The following is a 21,292-nucleotide window of genomic DNA, read 5'->3' on the forward strand; positions in this document are numbered from 1 at the left end:
AGGCTGTCCTTATTTTCAGAGTTGATTTCTATTCTGTTCTAATTTCGTAGCAGCATTCCAGAATGTTAACCTGTTCCTTTGTAACATTTGCGACTTTGAGTTCAGACATTTGTGCTGAAGAAAATCTGGTGTATGCATTAAAAAAAAATGTTTTCTTACATATAGTGATCAAAATTCCGTGCCACTGTTTGAGGCGGTGTCACCGCCTGAGTGCTGATTTTAGCGCTGGCATTAGGTGCAGCCTCAAAGTCCTAAATTCAGTTTTTATGCTCAAAAATGAGAGCAACACTAAAAAGTGGCATTGCACACTCCTCCTCAGGAGGGAGCTCAGAAGGCCTACAGAATTTCCCGACAGGAGGCTGTTGCCATGCTAGAAAAAAATGGGAAGAAAAAATAAAGAACTAAAACTTCTCCGATCCACACACACACTTCCCCATTCTTCAAACTAATGAAAACATGCAGAAATAAATAAAGAGAAAAACGTACCTTCCTTTCTAGGCGATTCCGCCCGAGATCTGCTCTGTTAAGACAACTTTTTCCTGGCTGTACGGCCGTCTGTTTGTATACAAATGTCCGACAGGCATCAAAGATGTGTTGTACGCTGGATGACATCATCACGCGGGTGGTATTAGCCGGTGCTCCATTGCCACTTGGCGCCTCTGCCAAAGAGCCAACTTAATTTAGGGCGAGGCGTCGACGACACTTACCGATGACAGTCAGCATTTTCCGCCCGTTAGCCGCCTCCTTTGCACAGTAACGGGCGGTGTACAAAACCAAACTTCGAACCCATAGTGTTAATCGTAGAGAAATAGTATTTTTTTTTACAACATGTAGTTTAAAATAAGAACCATCAAATTAATGTTAATCCATCTGATTGAGAATTTTGAAAAATAAAATTAAGCATATTGCCACCTGAAGCTCCTTTCATTTGTTTTAGATTGTGAAAGCCAGATCAGTGTAGTTCACTTCACTGCATATAGGAAATCAAAGCATAAAGTTATTTAAATATTTAATAATTGTCAGCTGTGGCTCAGTGGGTAGCATTCTCACCTGAGTCAGAAGATGGTGGGTTCAAGTCCCCCTCCAAGGACTTGAGCAGATAAATCTAGGCTGACACTCTGTGCAGTGCTGAGGAGTCATCATCATCATTGACAGTCCCTCGAATGAGGATGACTTGCTTCCACACCAGAGGGGATGAGTTCATAGATGTTTCAATGGAGGACACGATGTTCCAGTCCTGAACTCCAGGAGTGGAAGATGCCCATGCGTGGATTTTTTTAACGTGTCGTGACCGTTGCACATCAGCCACCACAGAGCTAGGTCTTTATCCACTGGCAAGGGTTAACCAGGACGACTGAAGACCTGCTCTGCATATACAAGAGCATTTCCATCTCCTTCCTGCAAACATGAGATTAAAGTGGTGCCTAAAAACAGTGAATGTCATGTCTGGAACATACTGGGTAAAGGAGAACAGCATACCCTTGCCACAACACACATCGAAGTTTCTGAACAAATACTGACATGTACAACCAGTTAAATAGCTGGAGTTCTCCTGTAATGGGGAAAAATAATAAAACTTTTGCTCCAGTGTCAACTTCTGCACCTACCTTGTTAGCACGGATCTGTCTGTGTATGTCTGTCTGCTGCCTTATTCGGTATTCCAGGTCAGAGACTTGAGCTTGCAACCAAGTCCAACGGTTGACAATCGCTGCCGTTTCTGCGCCCATCTCCACTCTGATCGGCGGTGTAGAACTGCATGCCGATTTATGTAACTGGTGAATAGTGATCCCAGCAACGATCCTTGTGGAACACCACTTCCCACCTTTTGGTCAATCTGAGTAACTACCTTTAACCCCTATGCTCTGTTTTCAATTTTGTAGCCAGTTTGCTAAGCATTCTTCTACTTGATAGTCCCTACTTCGCTTGTATTCGCAACATTTTCCACATAACAAGGAAAGGCAAATTAAAGAAGTGAAATCGCACACTTCCTCATAAATTCAGGAGTGCTTTTCCCAGCCCACAAGGGAAACATTGGGCCTCCCTTGCTCCTGGCTTCCCTCCCCCTCCCTCGATTGTGAATCTTTCACAAACCCTTCCTACCCACTTAGCTTAGTATGGAGAACCATTCCTTCTGGTGGTCTCCTGTCATCTGATTTTAATGGCACCGACCTCCCAGCTGTTTTGGTCAGGAAGATGGCCAGGCGTTAAAATCAGCTGCACTTTCCCTCGCCATTCCCAGACAGGCCAACCATTCATTAGGACACGCTCCCAACTGGGAGTTAAAATTTATCCCATATAGAGAGAAGGCAGAGAATTCGGATTAATGTAACAGAGTTGCCAGAGCTAACAAAATGGCAGAAGAGGCTTGACAGGCCTTTCATTGTTTCTAGCTTTGTCTGATATTTCAATCCCTCATTTTATGCTGTGCCTATCTTTTGTATGAATTGATATCCTATATCAGCAAAAAATTTTAAGTTAAAAGAAAATAAAAAGTATGGAGTAAATCAGGAAATAACAACAATAAATAACAAAACATGTAGATTGTGCAAGATAAAGTTTGAAGAACAGCATGACTGAGGGAGGTAAAAAGTTCCACGCAGTTTTAAGGACCTGGAATTAATGAGTTAGAACAGAACACTAGAAAAATAACAAAAGCGATGGGAATGCTTATTATACCACCCAAAACTGTGCTGTATGCAAGGAACTTAATACCCCCACCGAGCAATTACAGTGGCGCAATATAAAATAGAAAGACTTGCATATATATAGCGCCTTTCATGACCTCAGAACATCTCAAAGTGCTTTGCAGCTAATCTAATACTTTTGAAGTGTCGTCACTGTTGTAATGTAGGAAGCACGGTAGTCAATCTGAGCACAGCAAGGTCACACAAACAGCACTGTGATAATGACCAGATCATCTGTTTTGGTGATGTTGGTTGAGGGATCAATATTGGCCAGAACTTTTCTGCTCCTCTTCGAATAGTGCCATGGGATCCTTTACGTTTATCTGAGAGGGTTTAACAGCTCATTTGAAAGATGGCACCTCCAACAGTGCTGCACTAGATTATGTGTCAGCCTAGGTTAATTGCTCGAGCATTTTTCCTGTGGTGTGACATTGGTTTTGAATCTTCAGAACCTCAATTTACATGTAGCTATTGATCATGCAGAATCCCAGCTGGCCCTGAAATAATACAATACTTGCTGAGGGAGCACTGCACTGTTGGAGGTGCCATTCTTCAGATGAGACGTTAAACCAAGGCCTGGTTTGCTCTCTCAAGTGAATGTAAAAGATCCTATGGCACTATTTTGAAGAAGAACAGGGGAGTTATTCCCGGTGCCCTGGCCAATATTTATCCCTCAATCAACAAAACAAAAACAGATTATCTAGTCATTATCACATTGCTGTTTGTGGGAAGTTGCTTGTGCGCAAATTGGCTGCTGCGTTTCCCACATTACGACAATGACTGCACTCCAAAAGTACTTCACTGGCTGTAAAGTGCTTTGAGACATCCGGTGGTCGTGAAAGGTGCTATATAAATGCAAGTCTTTCTTTTTCTTTTTACCCATGGAGCCATGATTTTGTCCAATTGTCTGAAATTTGAAAGTCTCTGTACCTGATTTCCATACTTGCAGGCTGAAACATATAACTGCTATTACTTAAAATCAAAGTTTCGGTTTTATAAATTCAATATAATGAATGAATCCTTGCACGTGACACAAAGAGAGCCCAAATAGATTTTTGGAGCAGAAAAAAAAGACTCTAAAATCTCAATACCATATAAACTTTAGCATAGAATCAATAAAGGATAATTCCAATTCAAAGGTTTGTATCTGTACAAAGTAATTTAAGCAAACGGTTAGTATAATTTAGGTGCAAAGTCATCTGAATTGCATTTAGAGAAGAGATTTAAGTCCAGATCCAAGAGTTTGTCTCGTGTTGGTGGGCTTCACACCCTCGTATACATAACTCCAGTGTGGTGCAAAGCCATGTTTCCAGCCTTTTATCAGGGCACCTGCAAGCTTTATAAACTCGTTTTTATAGCAGAATCCTAAAGGTCTTTTGAATGCTTCTCTTGGATATAAAAATGATCAGCAGAATCTGGAGCTTCTTGTGAGTTTACAACGGCTTGGCTTTTTTTTATCAACAAGGAATGAAGGATTTTAGTAGAGACTTGTTTTGCTTATTAGTAAAGACATATTTCAGTTGTGACAGAAAATCGTTTCTTTTAAACTAGGTGAAATGTCTTCATGCAGGATAATGAATGGAGGTTGTCATGACCTTTGCCTGTTGACTGCTGATGGCCAAGTAAATTGTTCTTGTAGGGGAGAGCGAATACAATTAGATGACAACAGATGTGTCGGTAAGTTGATTTCCCCCCCACCGCCCTCAAGTATTGAGCTACTGTGGCTAGCAACACTCCATTAAAAAAACAATTGCAATGAGTTATGAATAATTTTGAAATCCTTTTACGTATTTCTGGTTCTGCTGAATTTGTTGGAAGATTAAATGCTGATGACATAATCAGGAGTAAAGATATGAGGATGCTGGCTTAATTTCAGTAAAGGTGTCATTATTAGCCCCAAGGTGTTTCCGCTTCAACTGCTAATTTAGCACTTTCACACTGCCTGTCTCTGCAACATCAAAAGACCAAATGTTTTTAATTCATACGTTCAATTCTATACTATTAATTACAATAACCCAGATATTATTCTGTGCAATATTAGTGTAGAAAGGTTTAATACGTTTTATGAGGTGGGAGGTCACCAGGTGTCACCTCCCTGAGGCTGCAAGAACATACTGGCGTGAAATTACACCAAGGCAGATTCACAGATCGCATGGTTCCAGCAGGGATCTGCACTCAAAGGGAGCAGAGATCAGAGTTACTGTTATAACACCACAGCCCTGATTCTCTGACCTGCTTTCTGTTCGAGTATGCCGCCGTCCCCCCCCGCCCACTGGCAGTGCAGGATCAGTAACATTGCCCAACTCTGTGATAGCAGCATGTGAATGCTTTGGGCGTGAAATTGGTCGTCTGCCCATTTCTCGGCGGTATGCCGGTGGTATGTCGTTTCATACCGCCGGGTACCGCTGGGGCGGAGTGTGCGCAGGTGAAGCGGAGGTGTGCGGGCGGGGAGTCATTTTCACTCGGGAATCTTTGGATCCCGAATTGTCCGCCACCAAGAGGCACAGACGAGAATCCACAGAGACTGCCAGCCTGAGTGCGATGGGCAGGGATGGAGGGGGTGGGGGGAAAGAGAAAAAAAAATTCATTAATGAGAAAAAAAATCACTGGTGTGCGGTGAGATACCTGTGAAGGGAGATCAGTATTTGGGGGGGGGAGGGTGCGGGGAAGAGAGAGAGAGAGAGAGAGAGAGAGAGAGAGATCGCTACTTGGGGCAGGGTGGGGGGGAACAAATCGCTGTGGGGCGGGGGGGTGGAGCAGACTGCTGTGGGGGGGGAGGAGTGGGGGGGAACAGTTTGCTGTGGGGTGGGGGGAGGGGGAACAGATTGCTGTGGGGGCTGAGGGAGAACATATTGCTGTGGGGAGGGAGTAGCGAACAGATCGCTGTGGGGGAGGGGTGGGGGTTGAAGAGAGACGGGGGGGGGGGCGGATGAGAGGTTTAAAAAAAATTACAGGTAAAGATGCATGCCGCCAACTGAAGATCCATTTAAAACCACCTTTTCCTGGGCGGTCTGCGAGGTTGGCGGCATGTCAGTGGTAAGTCATCAATTTGGCAATTTTGGGCGCTTGTTCGGTGGTGTGCATGGGCGGATAATATGCATACCGCCCAGCGGTAAGCCGCTGATGAATTTTCTGCCAAACGGTATGTAGATATTTTTCGATCAATTTGGCGATTTTGGGCAGTATGTCGGCAGTCCATGGGCGGTATGTCCACCAATTTCAGGCTCTTAATATGTTACATAGAAACATAGAAACATAGAAAATAGGTGCAGGAGTAGGCCATTCAGCCCTTCGAGCCTGCACCACCATTCAATAAGATCATGGCTGATCATTCCCTCAGCACCCCTTTCCTGCTTTCTCTCCGTACCCCTTGATCCCTTTAGCCGTAAGGGCCATATCCAACTCCCTCTTGAATATATCTAACGACCTGGCATCAACAAGAGAATTCCACAGGTTAACAACTTTCCAAGTGAAGAAGTTTCTCCTCATTTCGGTCCTAAATGGCTCACCCCTTATTCTTAGACGTGACCCCTAGTTCTGGACTCCCCCAACATCGGGAACATTCTTCCTGCATCTAACCTGTCCAATCCTGTCAGAATTTTATATGTTTCTACGAGATCCCCTCTCATTCTTCTAAACTCCAGTGAATGCAGGCCCAGTCGATCCAGTCTCTTCTCATATGTCAGTCCTGCCATCCCGGGAATCAGTCTGGTGAACCTTCGTTGCATTTCCTAATTAGCAAGAACGTCCTTCCTCAGATTAGGAGACCAAAACTGAACACAATATTTCAGGTGAGGCCTCACCAAGGCCCTGTACTTTCAAAAGGCTTTTGACAAGGTCCCACACAAGAGATTGGTGTGCAAAAGCAGCAAGACCTCCTGCTCCTATACTCAAATACCTTAGCTATAAAGGCCAACATGCTATTTGCCTTCTTCACAGCATGCTGCACTGGCATGTCATGGTACATCATTCAATGACTGATGTACTGTGACACCCAGGTCTCGTTGCACCTTACCTTTTCCTAACCTTCCACCATTCAGATAATATTCTGTCTTCGTCTTTTTGCCATGGATAACCTCACATTTATCCACATGATAGTGCATCTGCCATGCATTTGCCCACTCACCTAACCTGTCCAAGTCACCCTGCAGCCTCTTAGCATCCTCCTCACAGCTCACACCGCCACCCAGCTTAGTGTCATCTGCAAACTTGGAGATATTACACTCAATTCATTGATGTATATTGTAAATAGCTGGGGTTCCAAGATTGAGCGCTGCAGCACCCCACTAGTCACTGTCTGCCATTCTGAAAAGGACCCGTTTATCCTGACTCCCTGCTTCCTGTCTGTCAACCAGTTCTCCATCCACATCAATACATTACCCCTCATACCATGTGCTTTAATTTTGCACACCAATCTCTTGTGTGGGACCTTGTCAAAAGCCTTTTGAAAGTCCAAATACACCACATTCACTTGTTCTCCCCTGTCCACACTACTAGTTACATCCTCAAAAAATTTTAGAAGATTTGTCAAGCATGATTTCCCTTTCATAAATCCATGCTGACTTGGACCGATCCTGTCACTGCTTTCCAAATGCGCTGCTATTTCATCTTTAATAATTGATTCCAACATTTTCCCCACTACTGATGTCAGGCTAACTCCCCGTTTTCTCGCTCCCTCCTTTCTTAAAAATTGGTGTTACATTAGCTATCCTCCAGTCCATAGGAACTGATCCAGAGTCGATAGACTGTTGGAAAATCATCACAAATGCATCCACTATTTCTAGGGCCATTTCCTTAAGTACTCTGGGAGACAGACTATCAGGCCCTGTGGATTTATCGGCATTCAATTCCATCAATTTCCCGAACACAATTTCCTGACTAATAGGGATTTCCTTCAGTTCCTCCTTCTCACTGGACCCTTGGTCCCCTAGTGTTTCCGGAAGATTATTTGTGTCTTCCTTCGTGAAGACAGAACCAAAGTATTTGTTCAATTGGTCTGCCATTTCTTTGTTCCCCATTATAAATTCACCTGATTCTGACTGCAAGGGACCTACATTTGTCTTCACTAATCTTTTTCTCTTCACATATCTATAAAAGTGACTTGGATAGGTTAGGTGAGCGGGCAAATGCATGGCAGATGAAGTATAATGTGCATAAATGTGAGGTTATCCACTTTGGTGGTAAAAACAGAGAGACAAACTATTATCTGAATGGTGACAGATTAGGAAAAGGGGAGGTGCAATGAGACCTGGGTGTCATGGTACATCAGTCATTGAAGGTTGGCATGCAGGTACAGCAGGCAGTTAAGAAAGCAAATGGCATGTTGGCCTTCATAGCGAGGGGATTTGAGTACAGGGGCAGGGAGGTGTTACTACAGTTGTACAGGGCCTTGGTGAGGCCACACCTGGAGTATTGTGTACAGTTTTGGTCTCCTTACTTGAGGAAGGGCATTCTTGCTATTGAGGGAGTGCAGCGAAGATTCACCAGACTGATTCCCGGGATGGCGGGACTGACATATCAAGAAAGACTGGATCAACTAGGCTTGTATTCACTGGAGTTCAGAAGAATGAGAGGGGATCTCATAGAAACGTTTAAAGTTCTGACTGGTTTAGACAGGTTAGATGCAGGAAGAATGTTCCCAATTTTTGGGGAAGTCCAGAACCAGGGGTCATAGTCTTAAGGATAAGGGGTAAGCCATTTAGGACCGAGATGAGGAGAAACTTCTTCACCCAGAGAGTGGTGAACCTGTGGAATTCTCTACCACAGAAAGTTGTTGAGGCCAATTCACTAAATATATTCAAAAAGGAGTTAGATGTATTCCTACTACTAGGGGGATCAAGGGGTATGGCGAGAAAGCAGGAATGTGGTACTGAAGTTGCATGTTCAGCCATGAACTCATTGAATGGTGGTGCAGGCTCAAAGGGCCGAATGGCCTACTCCTGCACCTATTTTCTATGTTTCTATGAAGCTTTTGCAGTCAGTTTTTATGTTCCCAGCAAGCTTCCTCTCATACTCTGGTTTCCCCCTCCTAATTAAACCCTTAGTTCTCCTCTGCTGAATTCTAAATTTCTCCCAGTCCTCAGGTTTGCTGCTTTTTCTAACCAATTTATATGCCTCTTCCTTGGATTTAACACTATCCTTAATTTCCCTTGTTAGCCACAGTTTCCCCGTTTTATTTTTACTCCAGACGTGCCTGTACAATTGAAGTTTATCCATGTGATCTTGAAATGTTTGCCATTGCCTATCCTTTAAGTATCATTCGCCAGTCTATTCTAGCCAATTCATGTCTCATACCATCGAAGTTACCTTTCCCTAAGTTTAGGACCTTAGTCTCTGAATTAACTATGTCATTCTCCATCTTAATAAAAAATTCTACCATATTATGGTCACTCTTCCCCAAGGGGCCACGCACAACAAGATTTAGTCCTTTCTCATTACACATCACCCAGTCTAGGATGGCCAGCCCTCTAGTTGGTTCCTCGACATATTTGGTCAAGAAAACCATCCCTAGTACACTCCAGGAAATCCTCCTCCACCGTATTGCTACCAGTTTGGTTAGCCCAATCTATACGTAGATTAAAGTCACCCATGATAACTACTGTACCCTTATTGCATGCATCCCTAATTTCTTGTTTGATGCTGTCCCCATCCTCATTACTACTGTTTGGTGGTCTGTACACAACTCCCACTAGCGTTTTCTGCCCTTTGGTATTCTGCAGCTCTACCCATACAGATTCCACATCATCCAAGCTAATGTCCTTCCTTCCTATTGTGTTAATTTCCTCTTTAACCAGCAACGCTATCCCACCTCCTTTTCCTTTCTATCTATCCTTCCTGAATGTTGAATATCCCTCGATGTTGAGTTCCCAGCCTTGGTCACGCTGGAGCCATGTCTCCGTAATCCCAATTATATCATAGAAACATAGAAACATAGAAAATAGGTGCAGGAGTAGGCCATTCAGCCCTTCTAGCCTGCACTGCCATTCAATGAGTTCATGGCTGAACATGCAACTTCAGTACCCCCTTCCTGCTTTCTCGCCATACCCCTTGATCCCCCTAGTAGTAAGAACTTAATCTAACTCCCTTTTGAATATATTTAGTGAATTGGCCTCAACAACTTTCTGTGGTAGAGAATTCCACAGGTTCACCACGCTCTGGGTGAAGAAGTTTCTCCTCATCTTGGTCCTAAATGGCTTACCCCTTATCCTTAGAGGGTATACCACTCACATGTGGCTTACCCCTTATCATATTCGTTAATAGCTGCCTGCGCAGTTAATTCATCCACCTTATTACGAATATTCCTCACATTGAGGCACAGAGCCTTCAGGCTTGTCTTTTTAACACACTTTGCCTCTTTAGAATTTTGCTGTAATGTGGCCCTTTTTGATTTTCGCCTTGGGTTTCTCTGCCCTCCACTTTTACTTTTCTCCTTTCTATCTTTTGCTTCTGCCCCCATCCTACTTCCCTCTGTCTCCCTGCATCAGTTCCCATCCCCCTGCCATATTAGTTTAACCCCTCCCCAACAACACTAGCAAACACTCCCACTAGGACATTGGTTCCGGTCCTGTCCAGAATTAGGGGCCGCCCATTTAAAACTGAGATGAGGAGGAATTTCTTCTCTGAGGATTGTAAATCTGTGGAATTCTGTGTCCCAGAGCGCTGTGGAGGCTGGGTCATTGAAAATATTTATGGCGGAGATACAGATTTTTGAGTGATGAAGGAATAAAGGTTTATGGAGTGCGGGTATGGAAGTGGAACTGAATCCATGATCAGATCAGCCATGATCTTATTAAATGGTGGAGCAGGCTCGAGTGGTCAAATGGATTACTCCTGCTCCTATTTATTGTGTTCTTGTATGTATTAAACCTTCAAAACTAATATCACATTAGATAGTTTCTTGGCTGATATGTTCCCTTATGTTGTCACTTTGCATTCTTCAATTCGTTGTTCTGCAGAATTGAGCAATGGAAGGAGTAGGTCCAGCGTTACATGTAGAACCTCATTTGCGATCGCAGTTTGTATCACAGTCTTGACTTAAGGTTTTTTAGGAGGTGAATTTGCCAAACTCAACAAGATTGTCCAGAGAAGGAAGCAAGGGAAGAGATGAAAACTATCTGATCCAATCCTGTACCACTCACATGTGGTTAACTATTTACTAGGTCCGCAGAGGTGTCCACAGTGTGAGGATAACAGTAGGGTTAAACATTACAAAATTAGGAATAAGTAACCATTGATTATGTAACTAAATAATTTGTTCTTAAATACAAAATGTTGCCTTTTGTTTCAGCCAAAAACTCATCTTGCAACATTCACATTGAATTTGAATGTGGAAATGGAGATTGCATTGGATACCATTTGACATGCGATGGAATTGTTCACTGCAAAGATAAATCAGATGAAAAGCAATCATACTGTGGTAAGTAATCTGTTCCATTATGTAGGAAGTGTGTGAAAGTGAGAGTCTGCATTAGCTTTTTCACCCAGTATCATTACTCTCGAAATTCCAACAGTAACCAAGCTCAATAATCACTTGGGGCTGGATTTTCAGAAGTGACTTTTTTGCAATCTGTGACACTTTTGCAAATCCTAAAACCATCCCTCACTGGCTTGACCCCATGTACTGAATGCTTTCAACGCTAGTCTCTGATGTAATTTATCTAATCTATCAGAACTGATAAGGACCAATTCCTTTATACTATAACCAGGGAGATTGCACACAACATTGGAGATACACATTCTGAATAATGAAGATGAATTATGGATTAACAATATGGTTAAAAACAATATATGTGAATGCTTCTTTTATTTTCATTATACATGCTATGTAATCGTTCGATTATAACATTAATATTGGTCCAGAATTTGCAATGAGTAATAACAGCGAACTAGCAGCATTCGCTGTATTAACCCTTTGAAACTGACCTCAACTTCAGGATTTAGCGCACGTGCATCCTAACACAGAAATCGCGCGGTCATTCACTGCTCCGACACTGGGTGGCTGTGCACCCTACACCTCCCCCTCCCCATAGCGAGCAATTAGGGAAATAAGTGAAACTAACAAAAATTCATAGAATCATAGACTGGTTACAGCACAGGAGGCCGCCATTCGGCCCATCGAGCCTGTGCCGGCTCTCTGCAAGAGCACTTCAGCTAGTCCCACTCCCTGGCTCTTTCCCCGTAGCCCTGCAAACATTTTTCCTTTAGGTACTTATCCAATTCCCTTTTGAAAGCCACAATTGAATCTGCCTGCTCCACCCTTTCAGGCAGTGCATTCCAGATCCTAACCACTCACTGTGGAAAAAAGTTTCCCTCATGTCACCTTTGGCTCTTTTACAATCACCTTAAATCTGTGTCCTCTGGTTCTTTTCCGCAGTAATATCACTGTTAAGTAACCCATTAAAAGTTAGACCCTTTTGGATTAGGTGTAACTGAGGTTTTAACAACATATTGATTGCTAAATAAATATTATAGTCCTTAAAAACTCATTTTGATTTTGTGAAGCGTCAAAATTATCCACTTTAATAAAAATTACAATTTTTAAGAAACTTTAATAAGTACAATGAAATAGGAACAGGAGTAGGCCATATGGCCCCTCGATCCTGCTCTGCCATTCAATAAGATCATGGTTGATCTGATCATGGACTCAGCTCCACTTCCCTGCCCACTCCCCATAACCCCTTATCCCCTTATTGATTAAGAAACCGTCTATTTCTGTCTTAAATTTATTCAATATCCCAGCTTCCACAGCTCTCTGAGGCAGCAAATTCCACAGATTCACAACCCGCTGAGAGAAGAAATTTCTCCTCATCTCTGTTTTAAATGGGCGGCCCCTAATTTTAAGATCATGCCTTCTAGTTCTAGTCTCCCCCATCAGTGGAAACATCCTTTCTGCATCCCCTCTTTAAAATTATTTTTTTTCTATTATTTAAAAAAAATTGGTAATATTTATTTCAAGTTTACCTTTTCCCCATGTGAGAGCCCCAATCTTTGTTTTGCTCTCTATATTTTTTTTAAAGTTAAATAAAAAGGAGCTTGTTCACTTCCTGGTTCCCAGTCTGAGAATTCTGCATTGTGATTGGCTGCTTAGACAGCTTGTTGATGTCACAGCGACTCGCGTTAGGGATTCCCCATTAACTTGCACTGATTGCAACAGAAAGTCGGAAAAGCCGAACTCCTCAGCAGAGATCGCAACATCTTTGTGGGAAGTTTACTTTGGGGCTAAAACCTACACTTCACCGCTGACCGCAAATTATGGACAAAGATAAAACAAAACTGAGTTCAATGAGTGTGCTGGTGTATTTTGTATGTTAAGGAGCATTATACAACTGTTTTGACAGAAAATGTTCATAGTTTCTGCCAAAATGGGAAGGCCTACAAATCAACATTTTCATTTACCACTTGCATTTTCATGACCTTAGGACATTCAGCGCACTTTTCAGCCAATGAAGTACTTTATTGAAGTATATTCACTGTTGTAATGTAGGAAATGTAGCAGCCAATTTGTGCACAGCAAGTTCCCACAAACAGCAATGTGATAATGACTAGATAATCTGTTTTAGTGATGTTGGTTGAAGGATAAATATTGGCAAGGACACAGGGGAGAACTCCCCCGCTCTTTTCGAAATAGTGCCATGGGATGTTTTACGTCCACCTGAGAGGGCAGACAGGGCCTCAGTTTAACATCTCATCTGAAAGATGGCACCTCCGACAGTGCAGCATTCCTCAGTACTGCACTGGAGTGTCAGCCTAGGTTTTGTCTTTGGAGTGGGATTTGATGGTGGCTTCGCACAAGGGATTCAGAGGGCAGCCGTATTGAGCTGGACAATGGAGGAGAGCCGTCAGAAGAGGATGGTGAGTTGACTATGTCAAACACTGCAGAGAGGGTGAGACTTATCGGGAAGGATGGTTAAACATGGTCACACTAACAAGAGTGTAATTTTTGACTTTGATAAGGGCCACTTCAGTGCTGTAGCAGAGGCAGAGGCCTCATTAGAGAGATTCAAACATGAAGTTTCGGGGAAGATTGGCACAGATTTGAAATGAAATGACTTGAAACACATTCAAGGACTTTGAAGGGAAAAGGGATGTGTGAGCTGGGGAGATGCTTAGCAAGGACAGAGGGGCCAAGGGTGATGAAAAAAGAGAGGGTGGTGGGGGGGGGGGGGCAGTACCCGAGGAGAATGAATCATTCCAATATGAGCTAACATGGGTGGTCAGCAGTTTAATGGGCATGAGTCCAAGGTAGCAGGAGTTTGGAGAGGACATGAGGGCAGATAGGAAATAAATTAGAGAAAGATGCCAATTAGAAGTTAGTTGCCATTATTCAAATGTATTACCTCAAAAGCAATATAACCTATATTATTTATACTAACAAACATAAATAAATGTGACTGTTACAGTTTGGGCTTTAAAATGCTATTTTCTATTTCAGTAGTCAAGCATGACAAAAAGCAAGCATTGAAGTACATGTATCATTTTGACATGTGATAAGTGTTTTAATATTTCTTAAAGATTAATTACAATGTCTTTCTTGGGAAGTCCCTCGTATCAAGGATGACTTACTTCCACGCCCAAAAAGGGATGAGTTCACAGGTGTTTTAATGAAGGAGCCAATATTCCAGGTCCAGAACTGCATATTGAAGGGTGGAAGATGTCGGCGCGTGGATTTTATTGACGTGTGGTGGCCATTGCACACCAGCCACCATACGGGCTTGACAGAGCTAGGTCTTATTCCAGTGGCAAGGATTAACCAAGATGACTGAAGACCAGCTCTGCTGCACAGACCTAGTGCGCACACATATCGCAGTGTGGGCTGGCCCTTGCTGCCCCTGGGCCCACACCTCTTCTGGGACCGAACTCGCACCTCTCCTGGGCACTGATCACATCGCTCTGCAATCTCTCGCCACTCCTTCGCTCCAACCTCGCCGCTCCTGCTATACCTGCCCACGCTCCAATCACCGACCTGGTTTATGGTGACGTCCAATCCAGCCGCCCACTTCACAGCCTTCGCCCGCCTGGACCAGCTTGCACTGTACCTTGCAGTGGTATGCTCCTTTTATGGTCCAGACCTGCCGCTGATGATGATCTTTCACAGGTTGGGGCCGCTACGCTGTCCAGGAGCCGCCGCACGCCACTAATAATTACAATATTACAAGAAATACTCACCAAATTCTAATGAATAATCAAATGTATATTGCCTGGAAAACGAGACATCTGAACACTTTTGTGACTGAAGGAATGTAACAACTTACCACCTCCCAGGATGCATCAATGTAGCTGTTGATAATAATTAATACTAGACAATCTCATTAACACATAGATTAAAAGAACTGCTAGTCTACTGAAGCATTTTACAACCAAGGGAAACCACACAATTTACAATTTAAAAAACACACTCGACAGCAGACTTTAACTTTATACAACAACGTGACAAGATAGTATAAATTTGACATCACACAATGTTAGCAGTATAGATATGCAATGGACTCCAGAAAAAAACAGCAGTGGCCATTATTTTTTCAAGACAGAATTATTTGTTGATGTAAAACAATTTAGCTGACAAACATATTTCTTGGAAAATCAGCAATGCTACAGACACCCAAAGGAAGATCATACAAAATTGCATTGTAGCTTAAAAAGTTCCCAAACTTGATTAGCCTTACAAGATTGTCAAAAAAGATTCATGACTTAAAAAGGCTGATGGGGGAAAAAAAATCTGTAGTTCAGTGCCCAAAGGTCAAAAGGACATTAATGCAGCACATTTCCACCAAACAAAATTGTAACATGCCCAGAAGATGAGATTTCAGAGCTCTTCAAAACATTCCAGAAGGCAAAACATCTATCCCAAAGTCCAATGTGTATGGTAAGTATAAATTACATTTTGTCTCTTCGTGCCATCTCCAAATACAATAAATAGTTGGAAAAACCCCGAGTGTAAATTGTAATTAAACAGCATGCCAGTATTACTCCATTCAGTAAGACAAATGCCAGTATTACTCTATTAAGCATATACACATTTCCTTATAGTTGCACTTCCTCTGCATGCGCAATCTGTTTCCAAAATAACTTCTATAGCTGTGTATCGCTAGTTCTTGTGGACATGTGCTCATAAGTAACGATTTGTATCTTGTCATTTTTGTCTCCACGGATGAGTCAGCGTCATCTTCCCACTTCTCTTCATCCATTCCAGAGGGAATAACAATTTCTGAAGACACTGAAAAGGCACTGAGGTGTGAGGAAGCTGTTGGTGAGGAGTTGTTACCATCTGCAGCCACTGAACAATAGGCATCCAAGGAGGAAAATGCACAATTTGTTGTCAAGCAGTAGAAAATCATGTGATTCATTGGAGATCTTCTTCAGTGCTTGGCCGAAGGTACCTCAAACTGTCCGGAGGTTCTGCACCAGCAGATGAGGGGGACTCCTCAGCCTAAAGAGACAAATGGATCGGTGTCTTGATTCTTGAACCTCAAGCACTGAAAATCCCAAGCATTACAAAGAATCCCTTAGCAGAATATCCCATGCCATGTGCTAGTCAGGGACACCCGGATGCATTTAATTAGGTTGGGCTAGGATAGGATAGAAGAGTTGATGGGTTCTCTACCTACCTACCACACTGGTGTCCATCTGACAACAATTGTCCATTTCATTAGTTTAGGATGCAACCATTCAGCATTACTCTTGAAGCCCCCTCCCCTCCACGCCACACAAAGATAAAAAATAGTGTTTCTTCAAGTATGTATATACAGTGGTATGAATTCCTTTTAATTGAGCAGCATGTAAAATGGGCCGCCAATTTTCAATTGTCCATTTTGCTCAATACAGTTTATTTTTACACATTTTGGACAGATACAAGACATTGTATTGATATATTTAATTATATTATGCATGTCATCTATTCAATTGAACAACTATCTCAGATCACCATGCAGGTAACTACAGCTAATTGTTGAAATAATAAAAGCTATTCATCTTTCTCACTTGTGTCTCCAGTCTTGTACTTCTCCTCTGAATCGGTCTTTTAAACCCATCTCATGCAAGCGCAGTGCTTGCTCACACCCTACCCAGGAATATCCTCAGGGCTTCTCCTGCACCATCATCATAACTTTGGTGGAAGTTCAACAGAAACCTCGTTTGCACACATAAACAGTGTTTCCACCAAAATTATGATGGCAGAGCAGGCAATTCATAGCATCTGAGTGGATCTGTAACTATTTCTGGATCATATTGTCCAATTTAGTATTCTTTTCTCTTAGGGTTGCTGACAAGGTTGTAGTGTTTATGTGGTGGGTATCCTTTTAGTTGCAAAGGCACACGTATATCTCCACATAACTATTGGGCATGTATTCAATGAGTAAATGCACTTTCAAAATATTGTATTATTATAGTGCAATATAAAGTGGGTTCATAGCACATAATAAAGTGTTCAACAATATATTTTCACTCAACTGTATTGATACTGATACAGTATAGCATGATCACTCTTATCATTGTTACATTTTGTATTATGGTAAAACTTTTTTGTTCCATTAATTGTGCAGCATCAGCATTAAATTAAGTCCTGGTCAGTTATGACTTATAATCACAGAACATATACCATGTTACAATTCAGGAAATTCACCGTAGCTAAAGTTAATTAGATCTTCTCCCTTATAATTGGTTTATTTGATATTTTTAATCTAGTGCATACTCATTGCTGACATTCCAGTGCATTACTGATGGAGTGCTACATTGCAGGTGGTGCCATTTGCTTCCTCTGGCTGCCATTAAATATCCTATGGCATCACTTGAAGAAGAACAGGGAGTCTTCCTGATGTCCTGGCTAACATTTCTCCCTCAACCACCGCTCAAAGCAAATTAGCTGATTATACATATCACTGTTTTTTGTGGGTTTTTGTCTGTATAATGGCTGCTGCAGTTGCTGATATAAGAGATCACACTTCCAAAGTCATTTATTGGCTGCGCGAGGCTGAGACATGTTTAAAAATACACTATATGAATGCAAATCTTTTATTTTTTAATCTACCAGCATTAAAACTTAATCACCTGTAAAAGCTATGCTATAAATTGCAAGCCAACATTACGACCGTTCACTGCAATGTTATATCCAGATGACACGAGATTGTGTTAAAATTGCTGCCAGGCAAGCTGCCTCAGCAGTTCAGTAAGTTAATGCAGAGAGTAACTGAGCTGTACTCATTGGGAACATCTCTAATCTGTGGTGAATGAACTGGTCTTAGTCTGAGAGCAATAAGGACACTACAGTTAGTTTCAGTGCTTTTGCAGGCACCTTAGCCTTGGCTCGTAGAGGAATGTGGCTATTGGGTTCAAATAGTATTGAAAGCAGCTGTGATGCCCGCTGTGAATAGCTTGATTATCAAAGCCACTTGAGCAAGGAGGGAAACAAGTACTCATGGAACTGTATCTGAGCAAGAATGCAAAGTCTTTGGGTGGGTGGAGGTGGTTGGTTGGTTGGTTGGAGGGGGCAGGAGAGAAGAATATTGAAATTAATGCAGGTAAACTATTGCCTCTTTATAGCAAAAATATTACATTTGGAAAGCTTGATTTGCAGTTCCTTTTGTTTCCGACCTAAATATGCTGATCAGACATTGTTATCAATTCCCCCATGGTTTCTGCCTTTGAAATGAGTTTTTAAAAGGGACTAAAAGGGAAAAGCTCTGGATCACCAGCAGTCATCAATTACAGGTCACTATAATGTTGATCAGAGTGAGTGATTTGATCAAATTGGATTTGGAGCAATAATGTTCACCAGAGATAAAAGGTTGAAAAGGCTTTGACTTATGGAAGACAAGACCCAAATTTGTTCAAAAAGCTTTCCTATTCCCAGTAATGCAGCTGTCAGGGCAGATGGTGACAGAAGAGAAGAGAGAGAGAAGCTTTAAGTCACAGAATTCTGAAATTAAACAGAAAAATTACAGTAGCAACCTTGTTAAGGGAACAACAATTAGGAGTGAGTATGGTGAGGTTAATAGAGTGTTTCTCTAATTATAGTCCAATCAAACTTTGTTAAATTGATTGCTGGATGCTTGAAATATACATTCTCTTACTGGACACTGTCATCCATCAGTGTAATGAATTTATCATCTTCCTGTTTCACTTTTGTTTCTCTGGTTTCTTTGCATCAGCAAACAGGAGCTGTAGAAAAGGCTTTAAGCATTGCTACAATGGGCGCTGTGTGTCCAACGCAAAGTGGTGTGATGGAGTGGATGATTGTGCTGACAACTCAGATGAAGTATCCTGCAATAGTAAGTATTAAGTTGGTGTTATGAGCAGTATTTGCATTGAACAGTCTTTTGAATGACTTGGTCACTGACCAAAACAGCATACATTTTATATCAGTATCATGATTTTAGGAATTGTTTTCCAGGTAGATAGCTTCCTGAATTATTAGAATCCATTATCCATTCAGCCTTTCGCCAAGGATATATATATATATATCACACACACACACATGGGTATATAGATATATAAATACATATACATGGGTATATTTTGCTCCTGTCATGGTGCCTTTCAAAAGTTACCCTATTGGATTTCTGATCTAATGTCTCCTGCGTTATCTCCTCTTTACTTCCAGTATGCAGTGCAAGCTGCATTAAAGTTTTCTACTAATTCTAATAGGTCAAATGTTATTTGGCATTCCAATTGAATTCTTTAATGTGTATGAATTGTAATTGATTGGTTAGGGCTTGCTGCTTCTGCCCTCACTAGCCTGTATTTTCGATCCATTCCAAAAATTAATAACTTAAATAAGTAACTTTAATTTAAATTAAGAGCAAAATTGCACCTCGGTCTATGTTTTGCCTTTGTGTTACAGATTCTACATGCGGTGCAGCTGAATTTCAGTGCAGAGATGGGACTTGCATTATCAATTCAGCACACTGCAACCAGATGATAGATTGTGCAGATGCTTCTGATGAAACAGATTGCAGTAAGTTGTAAGCTTTTGGGATCAGTTCACTGTGTGTTGTTGCTGGTATTTCACAGGAAGTGGATGCACATTCATTGGCCATCAGACATAACTAGAAGGTGTTATTTGCTAAAGGATTATTTTTTCATCATCATAGGTAGTTCCACAGAATCGAGGAAGACTTGCTTCCACTCCTGAAGTGAGTTCTTTGGTGGCTGAACAGTCCAATATGAGAGCCACAGACTCTGTCACAGGTGGGATAGATAGTCGTTGAGGGAAGGGGTGGGTGGGACTGGTTTGCCACACGCTCTTTCCACTGCCTGCGCTTGATTTCTGCATGCTCTCGGCGTTGAGACTCAAGGTGCTCAGCGCCCTCTCGGATGCACTTACTCCACTTAGGGCAGTCTTGGGCCAGGGACTCCCAGATGTCAGTGGGGATGTCACACTTTATCAGGGAGACTTTGAGGGTGTCTTTGTAACGTTTCCGCTGCCCACCTTTGGCTCGTTTGCTGTGAAGGAGCTCCGAGTAGAGCACTTGCTTTGGGAGTCTCGTTTCTGGCATGCGAATTATGTGGCCTGCCCAGCAGAGCTGATCAAGTGTGGTCAGTGCTTCAATGCTGCGGATGTTGGCCTGGATGACGCTGATGTTGGTGCGCCCGTCCTCCCAGGGGATTTGTAGGATCTTGTGGAGACACCGTTGGTGATATTTCTCCAGTGACTTGAGGTATCTGCTGTACATGATCCATGAGCCATACAGGAGAGCAGGTATCACTACAGCCCTGTAGACCATGAGCTTGGTGGCAGTTTTGAGGGCCTGGTCTTCAAACACTCTTTTCCTCAGGCAGCCGAAGGCCGCACTGGCGCACTGGAGGCGGTATTGGATCTCGTCGTTGATGCCTGCTCTTGTTGATGGGAGGTTCCCGAGATATGGGAAGTGGTCCATGGTGTCCGGTATACGTATTATTTTGTATAATACTGCCAAGACACGTCTTCACACTTTGAAGATTTTTCACGGATTACAGTAAAAATATAGAGAACTTGATAATAGCATGAATGCAATTTTTCAAGTATAATAATTTGCAGTGAAATATAGAAAGTAGAGTTCCGATTAGCAAGATGCAAACATTATAGGATCAAAATTCTGTTTGTAACGTCATCCACTAGCGCCAGAGAGAGGTGGCTAATCGGCGGCTTAGGATTTACCGTCGGCGGGCTGCGGGTTCCTCGGCTCACGAGAAATTTAGTTGGGTGGTGGGGGCGGCCCCAAGAGGTACCGCTGCGCACTCTACCGCCACCCATGTGGTGACATCATCGAGCGTGCAACGCCCCCTTGGCGCTGCAGCTGCAAAATTAGGTAGGTATGGTGGCCTTACCGGCAGGCGTTTGTCCAGCCTGGAAAAGCTGGCGGCACATCGGGGATCCCGGGATGGTATTGTCCAGAGATCAAGGTAAGTTGTTAACTTTAATTTTTTTTAGCATTTATGTATTAATGGCACCAGTGGGGAAGTGTGTGTGTGTGGGTCAGAGAAGTGTTCGGAAACATTTTTTTTTTCAGTTTTTTTCAACTCGCATGTTATGCCGGCAGCCTTCCGTCGGGAAATTCAGTCGGCCTCCTGAGCTACCGCTCTGTTGGTGCCCGAGGATGAGTGTGCAACGCCACTTTTAGCACTGCTCTCTCCTC

General features: G+C 42.5%; 1 protein-coding gene across 1 annotated transcript in view; it reads left to right on the forward strand.

Annotated features, from left to right (window-relative positions):
- The window catches only part of LOC139253819 (low-density lipoprotein receptor-related protein 1-like), a 2,398,725-nt gene that overhangs the window by 1,912,624 nt on the left and 464,809 nt on the right, over positions 1-21,292 (forward strand). Inside the window, exons 46-49 of the mRNA XM_070873585.1 lie at positions 4,236-4,361; positions 10,972-11,100; positions 18,827-18,946; positions 19,519-19,632. Of these exons, the coding sequence (XP_070729686.1) occupies positions 4,236-4,361; positions 10,972-11,100; positions 18,827-18,946; positions 19,519-19,632 (489 nt within the window). The remainder of the gene's footprint in view (positions 1-4,235; positions 4,362-10,971; positions 11,101-18,826; positions 18,947-19,518; positions 19,633-21,292) is intronic.

The sequence above is a fragment of the Pristiophorus japonicus genome, chromosome 3, assembly GCF_044704955.1.
Source record: "Pristiophorus japonicus isolate sPriJap1 chromosome 3, sPriJap1.hap1, whole genome shotgun sequence".
NCBI classification, from domain to species: domain Eukaryota; kingdom Metazoa; phylum Chordata; class Chondrichthyes; family Pristiophoridae; genus Pristiophorus; species Pristiophorus japonicus.